The sequence below is a fragment of the Mesoplodon mirus genome (genome assembly GCF_964341445.2).
Source record: "Mesoplodon mirus genome assembly, chromosome: X".
Lineage (NCBI taxonomy): Eukaryota > Metazoa > Chordata > Mammalia > Artiodactyla > Ziphiidae > Mesoplodon > Mesoplodon mirus.
Window position 1 is genome coordinate 116,067,075 of NC_138981.1, and position 17,760 is coordinate 116,084,834.

General features: G+C 40.9%; 1 protein-coding gene across 7 annotated transcripts in view; it reads left to right on the forward strand.

The window, feature by feature from the left end:
* Window positions 1-15,523, forward strand: part of INTS6L (integrator complex subunit 6 like) — a 50,787-nt gene extending 35,264 nt beyond the window's left edge. For 4 of the 7 annotated variants that reach the window (XM_082610167.1, XM_082610171.1, XM_082610169.1 and 1 more), the window contains 9 exons: window positions 2,611-2,705; window positions 3,673-3,792; window positions 5,997-6,215; window positions 7,256-7,379; window positions 8,730-8,872; window positions 10,526-10,760; window positions 12,490-12,864; window positions 13,738-13,831; window positions 14,545-15,523. In XM_082610167.1, coding sequence (XP_082466293.1) covers window positions 2,611-2,705; window positions 3,673-3,792; window positions 5,997-6,215; window positions 7,256-7,379; window positions 8,730-8,872; window positions 10,526-10,760; window positions 12,490-12,864; window positions 13,738-13,831; window positions 14,545-14,647 — 1,508 coding nt within the window. In that variant the 3' untranslated portion in view covers window positions 14,648-15,523. The remainder of the gene's footprint in view (window positions 1-2,610; window positions 2,706-3,672; window positions 3,793-5,996; window positions 6,216-7,255; window positions 7,380-8,729; window positions 8,873-10,525; window positions 10,761-12,489; window positions 12,865-13,737; window positions 13,832-14,544) is intronic. The other 3 variants (XM_082610168.1, XM_082610170.1, XM_082610173.1) reach the window with 3 other exon arrangements.
* The last annotated feature ends 2,237 nt before the right edge of the window (window positions 15,524-17,760 follow it).

The window sequence follows — 17,760 nt, forward strand, 5'->3', positions numbered from 1 at the left end:
CTGATGTTTATTTATCACTATATATCCGGTGCTTCACAGTTTACGCTATTTATAAATCTTTTTTTTTTTTTTTTTTTTTTTTTTTTTTTTTTGTGGTACACCGGCCTCTCACTGCTGTGGCCTCTCCTGTTGCGGAGCACAGGCTCCGGACGTGCAGGCCCAGCGGCCATGGCTAGCCGCTCCGCGGCATGTGGAATCTTCCCGGACCAGGGCACGAACCCGTGTCCCCTGCATCGGCAGGCGGACTCCCAACCACTGTGCCACCAGGGAAGCCCCCTATAAATTTTATGTAGTGTTTTCACGTACACGATCTAGTTCCTCAGAACAGTCCTGTGGGAAAAGGCAGTTATCGTTAAACTCATTTTATGGCTGAAATGGAGGCACAGAAAGGTGAAGTGATTTCTCAAAGCTCACTGAGCTAAGTATATAGTATGTGTCTGAGCTTGAACTCAAACCCCTGCCTTTTTGAAGCAGGAAATGGGGAGAAAGGAACCGGAAGAGAAAATATCTGTAATTTTTGAGGTGTCGGCAGTGTCATTTTACTCTCGTTCCACACTCTCATCTCATCTTTCAAATGTGGATGAGCTGATTGTTTATGATATTTTTACTGTACCATCCTGGAGACTGCATGTGAATGGAAATCTAATACCATGGAAATCATTTTCTGAGCTACAAAGATAGTGACTAAAGCCATGTCACCCTAACTGCTCTCTACCCTTGATGTAGTCTGTGGAAGATTTTCTTTTTTCCTCTCGCCCCCATTAAAAAATAAATCCGACAAGAAGTAATTAGACTAAATTGGCTCCTGGGTTGAATCATTGCAATTGGCATTGTTAGAAATATTAAGACTATTGTTGACTCTCATTGTGTAATCTATTTATATCTAAATGTCTCTTCAGTCTTGTGGTATTTACATTTGTCAGTTAGTTTCCAAAATCTGCCTAATTCCCTACAGACTTCACACAAAGACATGGTATAACAGGATATTTCCACAGTCTCCCGTTCCTTTCTGTCAAGGTATGAATGGTCTTTAAAGGACTTGCATGTTAAAATGAGCCAGAAATCTCTTCAGATCTTTTTTCCTTTGTTCTTTCTACCCTGTACCAAAAGAACAAAAGACCTACATTTTATGACTTTGTAAATTCATTTAAATTAGTTTCAGCAGGAGTGAATAATTTATTATAGTAATAAAAGGAAGAAAATATGTAGTTGCTTTTCTTAACCAAATAAATTCAGAATTTCAAAGAATAGCCCTATTTGTAGAGAAATTGTGCATATGGCATAGGGATGGTTTTGTTCCTGGAAGGAAAGCATTTATTTTTTGGATAAAAGCCAGTAAAACATGAAGAAACAATATAGAGAATGAATTTATAATGTCTTTGATATTTATAGTAAGTGTGGCAGGTTCATGTTGGTTGATGTCTGGGGATATCAATTTTGAATTATTACATTAAAAAATTTATCCTTGGAAGGAAATAATGAGGTATTTTGGGAATTTTCCATGTAGTGTATACAATGCATTTCGATTATTTAAATAATTAAATTTGAGTGTAAAAATATATGGGATATCTGCTTTTTTAAGGAAAATATCTTTAGTTGTGTTAATAATACACCATATTCAAGAACCATACTTAGTTGTACAGAATTTTCAACTTCAACATACATCTCTACTTGCTTTTACTAGTGCCATCAGCCAATTGTTAACTAATGTTTGAGAGACCGAAAGTTTGGCTCAAAATGCCTGACCACTGAAATCAAGGAAATGAAGAGGGGGGAAATATGTATAAGCAAAATATACACTGATTAAGGAGAATCCAAAACGTAATTTAGAGCATGCCATCATTGCCCAGAAATTATTGAGGTGTAATTGACATATTCTATTAGTTTCAGGTGTGCAACATAATGATTCGTTATTTGTATATAATGCAAAATGATCACCACAATAAATCTAGTTAACATCCATCACCGCACATAGTTCCAATTCTTTCCTTGTGATGAGAAATATTAAGATCTACTCTCTTCGCAGCTTTCAAATATGCACTACAGTGTAGTTAACTATAATCATCACGTTGTACATTACATCCCCATAACTTATTTATCTTATAACTGGAAGTCTGTACCATTTGACCCCCTTCACCCATTTCACACCACCCCCACCCCTGGCAACCACCAATCTATTCTCTGTATCTATGAGTTCATTTTGTTGTTGTTGTTTTAACATTTTCTATTTAAATAAAAGAAATATTCCATCCACCAGTGACCATGGATTCCTTCTCAGGTGAAAATTACTACACTAGAGTTACCAATATGTAAGATAATATTTCACATAGATCAGAGTCAGTGTTTTAATATTATATTTTATGTAGCTTCACAGATGGAAGATGAATATGTAACCTGAGAATTTATTTCATTTTCTAGAAAACTGCTATATATAATTTTGGTACATAGTACCAAAAAAAGATAATCAAATAAACTCCAATGAAATGTTCATCTAATGTAATTGAAACTGAAAATTTCTAGGAAATGATATAATAGATGTGGGTTGCTTGATTTAGATCTTGGAATTTAGGACTGGAATAGTATAATATTTTCTTGGATTTTCTCTTGCAGATGACTTGTTTAAAGTTCACAAGCTTAAGCCAAATGTGAAGTGGCGACAGGCTTTCGACAGCTACTTAAAAACTCTGCCTCCATACTACTTATTAGTATGTATTAACTCTATCCAATCAATCAAAAACTTCACCCCTGAAATAAGATAGTTTTTTTTTTTTAATTTGTAAATTTGGGTCGCCACTGTCTTCTCAAATTATGTGTAAGAGCTTGGAGATGTCATGGCGGCACAAAAGAGAACTGCTTATTTTATTTCCTTTAACTGCCATGGTTATTGTTATAAAACACATCTATGTTTCTCTTATAAAAACTAACCTTGTGAAATTATAATTTTGGAATTTAAGAAAAATAGGACTGGATTTATGTATTATATCAACTTCCCTTTTTAACTCTAGAAATTCGCACTATTGGGTTTTCCTCTGAAAAAAAACCAAACAACCTGAAGACATTATATTTACTTATGGCTTGTTAACTGTGTCCTAGACACAGCATGAAGTAGGGGCACTGGTTAGAGGGAATCCAAAAAGAGTAAAAAATCAGTTGGTGTCATTTGGATTTTTACAATTTGAGAAAAAATATTCATAATTATTTTGAACTAGTCATATAATCTAAATCAAGATTATCAAAATCATTTCAGAGGTGGATGTGGTAAACTTTAAGCCAAGTTTCTAGAGGTGAAAAGGCAGAACCTTAAGTGGTACCATTGGTGTCACTGGGAGGAGAAATTGGGGTGTGTTAGTATTTACCATGGCAGGAATGGGGTGCACAATAAAATGCAATGTGAAATGATTTTATGACTTGGGAATTAAGACTGAAAGCAATTTACCTGTTTGAATTTGCTGTTACTTGCTCTTCTTATCCCACTCTCTTCTGATTTTTTTACTTTCTGCTCCTTACTTTTCTGCTATTTTCATTGCCACTTTTTAATGTTCCATGTTTGGTTTTATGTGCAGCACCTTGACTTCTAAGAAATGAATCATGTCCCTTTGCCCCTTATAACTGAAGTTTGAGTATTTTAAGATTTATTCTATTCTTACTGTTGTGTATTTTGTTTCCTTATAGCCATTAAAGAAAGCACTAAGGATGATGGGAGCTCCAAATCTGATATCAGATAATTTAGATTGTGGACTTAGTTACAGTGTTATCTCTTACCTTAAAAAACTCAGCCAACAGGTAGTATTGGTAAAAACAAACAAACAAAAATCCTTTGCCCTCAGAAGTGCATTTCCTTATTCTTTAGTATAACTGTAATTTTCAAATTAAATGTGTATATATTTCTACACTTTATGGATTAGTAATAATGTGATTCTCTATGGCTTCTAGCTTCACCATTAAACTGCAGTTAAGGGTCTGTCAGTATCATTTGATGCTGTGCCATTTCTCCTTTCGCTTGCCAGTTTGTTCTACCCACAAGCTGGTTGATATTTTGTGGCCTAGGAGGGGCAGAGGCTTAATAGAATTATCCATGGGTCACATTTTGTCTATCCTCAACCTAGTTTCTCCTCAAATCACGTTGGGCTAAAGCATCCCCCTTTTTAGGTCAGCACACTGAGGCATGGTGTGATTAATGACTTGCCTGAAATGCGTTTTTAGGCAATAAATATCAGTATGCTTTTTCTTGGAGAGGGGGAGATGAGACCAGTGTTCCTCACACTGGAGGGTGACAGGCCCTCCATCTGTTCCCCCACCTCATTTGCCATTATTCACCTTGTCCCTTGCCTGCCCCTCTCTATTAGTACCTCATCCTCCACTCACCCCTACTTATCATACTTCTCACCTCTACCTAGCCCATTCTTGCAGGGTGGAAATGTTTGAGAACTACTGAGTTAGAGCTTTACTGCCATACAAATGTGTTATGTTGTATGACAAATTAATGCAGCAGCTTTACTTTCTTCTTGTGCACAAATGTATTCCCAGGTAGGGAATAGTAGTAGCATTTGCAGTGACAATAATGCTTCAAGTTGGATATGTTTCAAAGTTGGGCCTTTAGAAAACAGATCAAATAAGTGTCAGAGCAAATAAGTGTCAGATTTCTGACACCAAAGAACTAAAATGACTCCACAATTTGGGATGCTGACACACCTTGCTAGGAACTGGCAAAAACATAAGTATAGTCTGGAGTTTACCAGCTCCTACCAGACCAGTGTGCTCATAAATGCAAAAGAAAGTAAAGGCAAACCCAGATTTCTGATCTATCAAGTGTCCCCTTAACCACCTTTCCCTCTCTGCTAAAAGATTTTTGTTGTTGTTAAATGTTTTGTTTTGGTTATTTATTTATTTATTGATCTATTGATTTATATTTTTTTATTTGATGTTTACCTTAGGCCTTTAAGGCTGTGTCAGCAGGGTATGGCCAGAAGGAAGAATAGTGAACAGAGTTGAAACTCATGCAAGTTCTGGGGCTTTCTGGGACACGTTGCTTGTATAGTTTTATCAATGACCTTTCAGGACCAATTTGTGGGAACAGACCCTTCATTTGCTCTTATCCCTTATTTCATGACTAAATTTTTAAAAAGATAATAAACATACTTAATTCCAATAATTAGGGAAAATTTATGAATATCTCTGACCAAACCACAAGAAATTCAAAATTAATTTGGGCTTACTGGACATTGGTGGAATTCCACCTTTTAGAGAAAAAGAAAAGACCATTACTAATTTATACTAGCTCTAATTACTAATTTAATTACTAATTTAATAACTCTATGTCACCAGTGTTCTTTGAACCATCTCAGATGTATGTAAATCACGAAATATGCACAAATATATTGCTACAGTACATTCTCAAGCAATATTTATCAATATGGTATAATGGTGTCTATTAAGAGGATTTTTTTGTTGTGAGTTAGTAAGAAGCTTACTGAGTACATATTACAAATTATTTACTTGGTAATATTTGTTAAGTATTACTTTTTGGGGGGTGGTCTGATATTAGAAATAAACACTATAAGTTTTTTTCAGATATAATGCAATCTATGTAATCTGAATTTTAGCACTAGTGTACTTTTATAAATACAGAGTTTTACCCTTTATGTCTGGGTCCGAAATGAATATGTTGACTTAGACTAGATTTTACAGTAACAAAATGTGACTTTACATGTCTATGAATGTAATTCTTACCCATGGTTTTCATTCTCTCCATGATTCAATCATAATTTTGACACTAGACAAGAGAAAAAAAGTGTATTATTTGTCTTTCTAGCCCCCTCTCTCTGTTTGCTGTGGTAGTACAGAGAAGCACAGGAAAATGTTTAATTATCCATTTTCCTGTGATTTGCGATTGAAATTTGTTCAATGGGGTTCTTAAAGTATTATCTTTCTTAAGTAGTAAAAACAATAGTGATAGTATAGATCTTTTCATAACGTACCATGTACTTTCATTTTAGACCAAACTAGAGTCAGAACGAATACTAGCATCAGTGGGGAAGAAACCTCCCCAGGAAATTGGAATCAAAGTGAAAAATCATTCTGGAGGTGGAGTGTCCTTGACTCACAATAAAAATTTTAGAAAACTATTGAAAGAAATCATAGGAGAAACAGCACCGAGACTGGCAGAATTGAATACCAAAGAATTTGCCGGCTTCCAAGTAGGGCTCTTAAACAAGGTAAACTGTGACATAAATAGCTTGTTTGGGGTAGGGGGGTGGTAAGGTCTGTGAAAGATAAAGGGGAGAAGGAACAAGAGTAAGCAGAGAGAGCTTTCAGATCCCTTGCAGAACATTTGGTCCTATACAGAATGTCCATAAGACATTTGGTCCACACCAAAAGGTCCTTGAAATCTGGTTCGATCCAAAACATATCCATGCACATATTTGGTTCATGTCAAATGGTTTGGGAACAGAACCAAATATCAAGGACCCTTTGGTGTGGACCACATGTCTCCTTGGACATTTTGGACAGGACCAAGTGTGACCAATTATCAAGGACCTCTGGCGTGGACCAAATGTTGTACAGACATTTTGGACAGGACCAAATGTCTGCTAACCACCAGATTACACTGCTGGACTAACACTTGTGAGAGGATGGGGGAAGGAAGGAGGAATGGGTATGAAGAGCCTCAGACATCAGTATAGCGTGTAGAAAATCTTAACCAGCCCAGAAGGGAAGCCTGGCGCCACGATTTCCCATAAAGGAGCTCCACGTTGGGCAGAACTGGCCAGGCCCTAACATCCCCCATCATTCTCCATCACTGGCTGGGGGCAGCCTGGGGAAGAGCACAGCCTGGGCTCCAATGCTGCCCCAGATCCCAAAGGTACTGGGGCTGGAGGTGCTCAGATCACTGCAGCCCTTGTAGGCTCAGCCACCGCTTCCCGGATGGACATCCCAGCAGCTCACCTCCGTGGCTGCCGGCGGACTACATCTAGATTACAAACAGTGGGGCTGCAAGGCTGCCCGCGGCACAAATTCCAGGATTTGATGTTTTAACTGACATACTTGTAAAAGGATATTCCCAGTGGCTTTAATGCTCTGTGGGTGTATTAGAATTCAGAACAGAGCCAGCGAAGGCAAATTTTCCACTGGCAAAATTCTACTGTAGTTAGCTGTAAGGAATATCCCTCTCTTCACTAAGATTTTAAGAGGATTAGGAATTATATTTCTATATTAAAAGCCTCAGGAGTAACTGAAATTATTTCATTTCAAATAGGATTTGAAACCTCAGACATATAGAAATGCTTATGATATTCCACGTAGAGGTCTTTTAGACCAGTTAACCAGAATGCGATCCAATCTGCTGAAAACACACAAGTTTATTGTTGGTCAAGATGAAGGTAAGTGAACAAAGAAGTACTTTTTGTTGATTAGGAAAATGTCAAGTCTGACTCTCACGAAGATGTTTATTGCATAACAAGTAAGTTATTTTGTAATACTTTAATATCTATAATGCCTCTTTTCCCTGAATCCCTTCAGCTACCCAGGCACAAGTTTACTGTTCTTGGGTTTAAGGGGAAGTGTGCATTAATCGGTGCATATATTACACTACACGTTTTAGCTCTTGTAAGTCTCAAAACAACCCCATGAGACAGATGCTGTTTTTATGACCATTTTTATGGACATTGGAACTGAGAGTGAGCATTTTAGTAGTTTGCCCAGGTTTAGTGAGTTGGAAAGTGGCAGAACCTAGGTCTATCAGATTCCGGAAATTGCATGCCCCGACGCTATACCGCCCAGCCTACTGTGATGAATCCAAGTTCCTCATTTACAGGAAAAGAATGAACCTGATATTGTCTAGGATAATTGGTGACGGTGTGTAATTCCCCTTTACTCCATTTTGCTCGTTTTAAGCAGGGTCATTTGTCCATTAAAATGTGCAAATCTTAGCCTGACCAACCTCCTGAAATTATACATCATTTTGTTTTTGTTTTTGTTGTTTTGGCAGGGGGCACTTTTCTAGGAAGAGAGCCTGTAGATCTAATCAAATTTTCCGAGAGGGTGAGGCCCACTAACCAAGATTCTCTGGATGATAAGAGAAAACCATGGAGCCTAGGCTCCTTTTTTTTAAATAAATTTATTTTTTAATTTAATTTTATTTTTGGCTGCGTTGGGTCTTTGTTGCTGCGTGCGGGCTTTCTCTAGTTGCGGCGAGCAGGGGCTACTCTTCGTTGCGGTGCGCAGGCTTCTCATTGCGGCGGCTTCTTTTGTTGCAGAGCACGGGCTCTAGAGTGCAGGCTTCAGTAGTTGTGGCGCGCAGGCTTAGCTGCTCCATGGCATGTGGGATCCTCCCGAACCAGGGCTTGAACCCATGTCCCCTGCATTGGCAGGTGGATTCTTAACCACTGCGCCACCAGGGAAGCCCTGAGCCTAGGCTCTTTAAAACACAAAATATGGGGTTTTGAGTTGGGATGGTGGTATAGGGAATGTCAGCCCATTCTCAAACCTGGTATGAAGAGTGAGGGAGCTGTTCTTGCCCTAGGGATTTGAGCTTATAGGCCGTAGTGATGGTAGACTGAGTGATAATGGGATGAAGAGAGATGATTTTAGATCCTAGGCTGCTAGATTCAAGATTTTAGACTATCGGTTGCCAAGATACACAATGCTAAATCAGACTATGATCATGTCCTCTCAAAAGGACCACACACTTCTGCTGTATAGTATCTGTTGCTTTTCCGGTGATTTTGCAGATTCCCTTCATAGTGTTCCAGTCGCACAAATGGGTAACTATCAGGAATATCTAAAGACACTGGCTTCTCCACTTCGAGAGATTGATCCAGATCAACCAAAAAGACTACATACTTTTGGCAATCCATTTAAACAAGATAAGAAGGTGGGATATCTATTTCTATGTCTGCCTAAATCGTGATATTCTTGCAATAATTCCTTTCTTCTTGGCAACATGTACGTAAATCAGAGGTTCTCCTTCTGTTTGTTTAAGAGATAAAATATGCCTCCAGGGCTCTTTGTGAATGGAAAGTGGGAGCCTCCTTATGCAAGGGTGTGTTGGTTAAAAAAAAGTGATAGTTGGCATTTATTGCGTACGTAGTAGGAGCTGATATTTTAAGTGATAACACTGAGCGCTCACAACTGCAGATGAGTACTACTATCTGCCCTATAATATGAAATCACAGCTCATAGTGGTCAAATGGTTCACCCCGAGTGACACAACTGATAAGAGCCAGGATTTGAACCCCCGTCTTTCCAGCTCCAGAGTCTGTATTTGTTCCCACCTCCACACACTAATTCCTTTAATATTCAGATCACCATTTATTTCCTCTGTTTACATTATTCAGATCTCTAGTGCTGTATCTAGACAGTTATAAAGTATTCCTCTTGAAATATGAAGTACTAAGTGGTGTTGCCTTGTTGGCTTGTTCTACATGTGAGATGTGTGCCTGAGATATACATGTGAGATGTGTGTGTGTGCACGTGTGTGTGTGTGTGTGTGTGTGTGTGTATCTCTGTGTGTATAAGTGAGAGATATACTGACTTGACCATATAAGCATGAAGACAAATGGAGATTATATCTGCATTCATGGAGGAGACCATTGTTATAAAGGTGCAGACCATGCAATAATGTCTTCTGTAACAAAAGTAGACTGAAAGGTATTCTGCTTCACCTGAATCTTCAATTAACTGGAGTTTTTCTTAATCTTTCTGTGTCTTGGTTTCCTCATTTGTAGCACTGGAGATAACTATGACACCTAACTAATAGAGCTCTGGAGTATTGAGTTAGTACCCGTACACCATTTAGAACATTACCTGACACGTGGTACATGCTCAGTGACTATGTTTTCCCCTTTATGTACTGTTTTGCTTTGGGAAATGCTTTGGAAAAGTCATTTATCATGATTTTATTCAAATAATGGGAGCGCACATTCTTGGGTTCTCATCCTTGGATGAGAACAGCTTTTAGTTAACCTTCTATACCGCTGGCTCTCATCTTTTATCTATTCCTAAGGGTGAAAAGCCCCCTCCCTCATTTCTGTCCAGCACCAAGGTGGACCTATTTGAATCTCTGTGAGATTGCTGTTGGGGGAATGACATTTTCCATCTACCTGCCCCTCACCATTTTCATGCAGCATTCTGTACAGTAACTATCAATATTTCTTAAGGACGCGTTTAAAGCACACAAAAGGGAATGATTTCCCTTACCAAGGGTTGAGGCAAAATGGTTTGTATCTTCAGAAAGGTCACTGTGGGTTCATTCCCACTTTGGAACTCTCATCGAGTTGCTCATTCCCCAAGCTTTCTGGTTAATCATGATTGTGTTATGTTTGACCTTACAACAAGTTTCCTCCTCGTTCCACTTAAACTAGATTGAAATTGAGTAGCGTTTTCTGAGAACAGTCTCTGTGGGGTATGGCAAATCTTTGGCCCATGATTAAGATCTATATTGCTGATGTAGCGTATGATTGTATATGCATGTGAAGAGTTCTTGCAGTGTTGTCTTTAATGGAATATGTTCATTGATGTTTTCTAGGGAATGATGATTGATGAAGCAGATGAGTTTGTAACAGGGCCACAAAACAAAGTGAAACGTCCTGGAGAACCCAGCAGTCCTCTGACATCTAAGAGAAGGCGGAGTATGTCCCTGCTGTTGAGGAAACCACAAACACCACCTACTGTAACTAACCACGTGGGCAGAAAGGGACCACCCTCAGCCTCGTGGTTCCCATCTTATCCAAACCTCATAAAACCCACCCTTGTACATACAGGTATAGAGTAGTGGTTGTGATTTCCTTATGGCCCCTAGAGGACTAAGACACTAAACAATTTTCTTTTCCTTTGTATTCATTTCTTTTGTATTCAGATTTTGTTCATTAAGTAAACCGTTATTAAACCATCTATGTGGTAGGTACAAAGGGCCCCATGGGGAGTGGAGACCGTGTTTCAAGGATCTCAATATATATGAGGGGAGGAAGATCCGTACTTACATAGTAATTAACACAAGTTGGAGAAATGGCAAGAGATACGCCTGTTTGCTTTGCCAGGGCAAGGCGGAAGGAAGTGCAGCCATTTGGAGTTGCTGAGTCAGTAGGAGCAAATGGGCTCAATAACGGATGGGTCTGCATGTGTGCTCTGTGTCCTCAATTCCTCTCTATGCTCCAACCCAGTGCAGTCTGACCCAGCCTCCTCCATTCCACTGGATGATGCCCAATATGAATCCCGCATCCCACTTTGTCACCATTCCTCTGATCTGTGCTGCCCTCATGACACCAAGCTACTCCAATAGCTTCTTATCTGATTTCCCTACTTCCCATCTTCTCCACATCTAAGTCACTTCCTGCCCTGCAGACAAAGTGATCACGCCAACACAGAAATGAGATCATGCCACTTCCATCCTGAAGGCCCATCATCACCTTTCCCAGGCACTCAGAACACAATCTGAACTCCCGACTCTGGTCTACCAGCTGTGCACGACCTGGCCCCACCATCCTCTCCTAACACGTGGCCTCTCGTCTCCTCCATGCTCTCTCGGCCTCTGTCTTTTGCTCTGTGCTCCCTGGCCAGTCCCCTCCCCGGGGCTCTGCACGTGCCCTTGCCGCAGCCTGGAGGTCTTCCTCTGCATGTGCACAGGCCGGCTCTCTCTCCTCCTCCAGTCTCTGCCCAAAGGACGCCTCCTCAGGAGGGACTTCCCGAACACGTGGTGCACTGGGGCTCCCCCTCCTGCTCTCTGTCCCATCCCTGCTTACTTCTTCCCTAACACGAATTCAAACTGTAATAATTTTGTTGGATCATTGTACACTTACTGCCTGGCCTCCCCATGAGCATGGAAGCTCCATAAGGGCGGGTATTGGTGGCATCTGTCCTGTTGGCTGCCGCTCCCCAGCTCCTGGCACAGCCCCCAGCACAGCGCAGGACGAGTCAATGGAGAAGAGGTGTCAGACCTGGAGTAAAAAGAAACTCACGCTTCTGAGAGAGAAAAGATGGATGAGGAGGATCATATACTGACAGGGATTTGGGGTGGGGTGATGGGGGCCATACAGAACCTTCAGATCTAATGGCCACCCCCTGTGTTTCCTCAGAACTTCTGAGGGAGAGAGGCGGGAGTTTGGCGGGGGGGCCATATAATCTGATGTCAAGCTCGGTAGAGCATGGCATTTCATAGGTAAAGGACAGAAATCATGACACCAAGTGAGACGTGCTGCTTTTCAGCTTGTAGAGCACAAGCTGCAGCTAAACCCTCAGCACCAGGGACCTGAGCCTCTTTATTAGTTGTACTGTCTTACTTGGTTTCCATATGTATTCATGGTGCCACGAAGAGAAGACAGTGCGTTTGTCGTATTACCTTCCTGAGCTCAATTTGAGGGGTCTCAGGCTCCATCTGGTACATCCTCTTGCTTTATGAAACAATTTCCTCAAAACTGAGGAGCACCGGGCTGTCCCTGTGGGGTTGCCATAATGCACCTACGTCACAGCTCCACTTGTTAATTTGGTTTCCAGATGTTACTGTCACTCACGATGCTGATGAGGTGAAGACGGAATATGGTCCAATCCCACCCGATGGCTTCTTGTCAAAGTCTGCTGCCCCAGACCTTGTGAACATGACAGGAGATAGTATCCGGCCGAACCAGGTGGATTCTCTGTCTGATGATTTCACTAGTCTCAGGAAAGATGACCTGATGCACAATCCTGGTAGTAATGCACTCGTAGGAGGAACCAAGATCTGCAATGTCTCTGTAGATGATCAAAAAGTCTCGGCAACATCTGCTTTGGAAACTGGGCCAAATACATCGCAAATAACTCCTGCTATGGCACAAGGAATCAATGCTGATATAAAACACCAGTTAATGAAGGAAGTTCGAAAATTTGGGCGAAGTAAGTAGTGAAAGAACATCTGTTAATAATATAATGGTGGTCCCTTTCCTTTTAGGATTCAGAATAGATTCAAGGTATCTCTTGAGGTGCATTTTTGGGAAGTATTGGGTTTTCACATAATTTAAAATGATTCCTCCTGCCTTACCTAAAAAAAGACCCAAATACACCTTTCTCTTTTTCCCCTTACTTGCTGTAATAGTTTCCTTTTGCTGCTGTAACCAGTTATCGCAAACTTCGTGGCTCAAAACTGTATTATCTTAGAGTTGTGGAAGTCAGGTCTGAAATTATTTTCATTGGGCTAGCATGAAGGTGCTGGCAGGCCAGGGTTCCTTCTGCAGGCTCTAGGGAGAATCTGTTTCCTTGCCTCTTCCAGCTTCTACAGGCTGCCTGTGTTCCTTCGCTCGTGGGCCCTTCCTCCATCTTCAAGCCAGCAACTTAGCCCCTTCTCTCCTCTCTAACCTCTGCTCCCACCCTTACATCTTTTCTTTCTGACCAGCTCTACTGCCTCCCTTTTATAAAGTTATTTGTGGTTACGTTGGGCAACATGTATAAAGATGGATAATCTCCCCATCTCAAGAGCCATAACTTAATCACATCTGCAAAGTAAAGTCTCTTTTGCCATGTAAGGTAACATGTTCACAGGTTCTCAGAATTAGGACATGGACAACTTGGGGGACCATTATTCAGCAGATCACTTTTAATAATCGTTTAGAGTTTCCCTAGCAGATATGTTCAGATGTCTTGATTTGAGTGTTTCAAATAAAACTATACCTAACTTTCCACACTCAAGGAATGATTACTGATGATGTGTAAAGATTGAATTTTATGTTTCATCCATATTTTTCAAAATACTAATTTTTTTAATATCTTCAGAGTATGAAAGAATTTTCATTTTGCTTGAAGGAGTGCAAGGACCTCTTGCAGTGAGGAAACAATTTATTGAATTTACCATCAAGGAAGCTGCAAGGTGAGTGTAAAGAGGAACTCTTCATTGTGTTTTTTTTTAAGCAGGAGGGCCCAACGCAAGACAGGCGGAGGGATTGGTGCTGCCTTGCTTTTTTTTTCTTTTCTTAAAATTAATTATTTAATTAATTTTTGGCTGCGTTGGGTCTTCGTTGCTGTGCACGGGCTTTCTCAACTTGCAGCGAGCGCGGTCTACTCTTTGTTGCTTCTCATTGTAGTGGCTTCTCTCGTTGCGGAGCACGGGCTCTAGGCACGTGGGCTTCAGTAGTTGTGGCATGCGGACTCAGTAGTTGTGGCTCACGGGCTTAGTTGCTCCGCGGCATGGGGGATCTTCCCAGACCAGAGCTTGAACCCATGTCCCCTGCATTGGCAGGCGGATTCTTAACCGCTGTGCCACCAGGGAAGTCCTGCCTTGCTTTCCTAAGCCCTGGCCCTCAGTCATAGTTACGGCTATCTGCAGAGGCGTCTAGATTAATACTACCTGAGGCCAACTCATTCATCCAGGTCTGTGGAGCCTTCTGCACTCCTCACAGTCTGAGGTGGGCTTCGGCTCTCAGCTGGTAATCTCGGTATTAGCTAAGCCCTATGTTTACACGGACATGTATTATCTATTTCCCATGTGAATTGCCAGTCCCACTTTGTACCCTGCATGGTGCCTCGTGCTTCATAAATGCTTTAAGGACCTTTTGATTAATAAAATTTCTTTTTCTTTTTTAGGTTCAAAAGACGAGTCTTAATTCAGTACCTTGAGAAGGTACTAGAAAAAATAGAATCCCATCACCTTCTCAAGAACATTAATCACATCAACAGGAGATTATGATGTTAACGCAAAGACCAAGGAGGAAAAATGAATAAGTGTTCTGTGCTGTAGGATAGAATGAGATATTGTTTAAAAACCTACGATGTTTTAGTCAAGGGAACTGCCTTCCAGAGGCTAAGAAAACGATGTGGAACTTTTTGTTTTCAGATTCTCTGGTGGGAAAAGCTGGCTTTTGCCCTATGAGTTTTCTTTGAAAGTATTAATTTGTTGTTTTGTTGTTACTTTTCCCAATTGAGGAAGGTGATGTTATTAAGCCAGCAGGTTAAAATCAGTCAACCCTGTCGCCCCTACCACATGTGATAAGGGTTCACTCTTGAACTTGGCCGTCCTGGGCATTTCCAGAGTGACTAGGGGCCACGTGCAGGTGGGGCACTACTTGGTGCTCTTACTATGTCCTTTAGAAAGAATAGGTGTTCAGAGGCCAACTGGTAATCTTGTGTGTGCTGAACAAAGTTTTCAACCATTCCTAGCTGTGCCTTTAAAACCATGCAATATTCAGGACAGTTTGGATCAAAGAGTAAGTAAGCTGCTATTTGGGTAACTTATTTCTCCGTGGGAGGGTCAGGGGGAGTCACCAAACAATCTACCTCCAACTCTGTTCTATTTTGTCTAGAGACATTACAAAGTGCACCTGAGGCTGCCTCAACCCCTGACATTTGTTCTGGCATGTGACGACAGAACGTCTTCAGGTGGACTTGTGCATTCTGTGCTTCAGAAGCACTAAAAGGAAAAATAATGGATATATTTCCTTTAATGTTTATACAAAGGTTTATATGGAGCAGTATTGTTATCTTTGTATTAATTTGCAAAATTTAAGTGTACAAAGAGATTTTGACTTGCATATATCAAATAAATCATTTTATTGATTTTTCACAAGGTTCCTGATGCTAGAGAATTTTCTAGCTTTCTGTTTCTTCTGATTTGTTATTCCTTTCAGACAAAAAGTGCACACTGTTGTTGTTTTTAATAGATTTATTTTATTTCTTTACTTCTTTAATTTTTGGCTGCGTTGGGTCCTCCATTGCTGCACGCGGGCTTTCTGTAGTTGCCACGAACAGGGGCTACTCTTTGTTGTGGTGCGCGGGCTTTCATTGCAGTGCCTTCTCTTGTTGTGGAGCACGGGCTTTAGGCACGCGGGCTTCAGTAGTTGTGGCTTAGGGGCTCTAGAGTGCAGGCTTAGTAGTTGTGGCACATGGGCTTAGTTGCTCTGTGGCATGTGGGATCTTTCTGGGCCAGGGCTCGAATCCATGTCCCCTGCCTTGGCAGGTGGCTTCCCAACCACTGCGCCACCAGGGAAGCCGCCACACTGTTAAATTAAGATGTTAGCAGAAGGATGTAAACTTCAAAACGTCACTCACGGAACTGAGTGATATTGGTGAACATGGTGGTGTAGGGCACTCTGAGTAGGGTACTCCAGAAACACTGGAAACACTGGGAAAACAATGATCGGAATCAAGTTTATTGGAACTCTGGAAGATCATCAGCAGTTTACAGCAACCATGCGAATGTTAAGTCTGAAGAAGAGCCATGAAATGTGACAGGAGAATTTGCTGGCATTTTAAGTTATTCTTGCCCCAGCCCTTCCCTAGTAGAGCAGTGGTCTTGAAGATGTCAGCCTGCATCCCAAGTGAGGGTTCCTGGCTCAGGAGGGAGGAGAGTAGACCTTACTCCCAAGGAATTGTGTTTGTTTAAAGCTGTCTAGAAGGCTCCCTGAAGGACTGACGCAAGGGGATTTTTTGCTTTTCTGTTGTCTTAACTCTAAGCTCTTTTAGAGTGGAGAAGCAGCTATGTGAAGGATGTTCCTCAGAAACATTGAAAGGCAAGTGAGTAAGCTGCTGATGCTTACGGCAAACAACAGACATGCCTGAATCCTGGAAAGAAAAACTGAGGAGTGAGATACTTTGGAGAAGAAGGGCTTTGAAATGCTCCCATGTATATGTGGGTATGTAGAAAGCCATGTGCATGCCCAGGGCAGGACTCAGTCAGAAAAGACCAGAGAAGACCATAAGATTTCACCTCTGGCTAACCTTTAGGGTCAGGAAAATAAATGACAAGAACAACTAGTTAGAAGATCAGTAAGGAGGGACTTCCCTGGTGGCGCAGTGGTTAAGAATCCGCCTGCCAATGCAAGGACATGGGTCCAAGCCCTGGTCCGGGATGATCCCACATGCTGAGGAGCAACTAAGCCCGTGTGCCACAGCTACTGAACCTGTGCTCTGGAGCCCACGAGCCACAATTATGGAGCCCACGTGCCACAACTACTGAAGCCCGTGCGCCTAGAGCCCGTGCTCCGCAACAAGAGAAGCCACCACAAGAGACGCCCACTCACCGCAACGAAGAGTAGGCCCCACTCACCACAAGTAGAGAAAGCCCACGCGCAGCCAAAAATAAATCAATAAATAAAATTATATTTAATAAAAAAGGAGATCAGTAAGGAAATAGAGGACTTGAATAGCACTATAAACCAATTAGGTCTAATAGACACCTATACAACACCCCACACCACAACAGCAAAGTACATATTCTTCTCAGGTACTCATGGAGTATTCTCCAGGTTTGACCATATATTAAGCCTCAAAACAAGTCTCAATAAATTTTATAACATTGAAATCATACAACACATCTTTGCCATAACGGAGTCAAACCAGAAATCAGTAACAGAAGTCAGACCCTCACCTCATACCATATACCAAAATTAATTAAAATGAATCAGTACCTACCTATAAGAGTTAAAACCATAAAATTCTAAGAAGGAAACTTTGGAGTAGTAGTTTATGACCTTGGATTTGGCAATGGTTTCTTAAATAAGACACCAAACACACAAGCAACAAAAGAAAAATATAATTTGACTTCATTAAAATTCAAAGCTCTTGTGCATCAAAGGACTCAATCAAGAGAGTGTGACAGGGCAGCCCATAGGATAGGGGGAAATATTTGCAAAGCACATATCTGATAAGGGTCTAGTGTCCATTATATAAATAGAATTATTTCAACTCAACAACATAAAGATAATCTAAGGAAGAAATAGGCAAAAAACTTGAAAAGACATATCTCCAAAGAACATATACACATGGCCAACAAGCACATGAAAAGAAGCTCAGCATCATTCATCA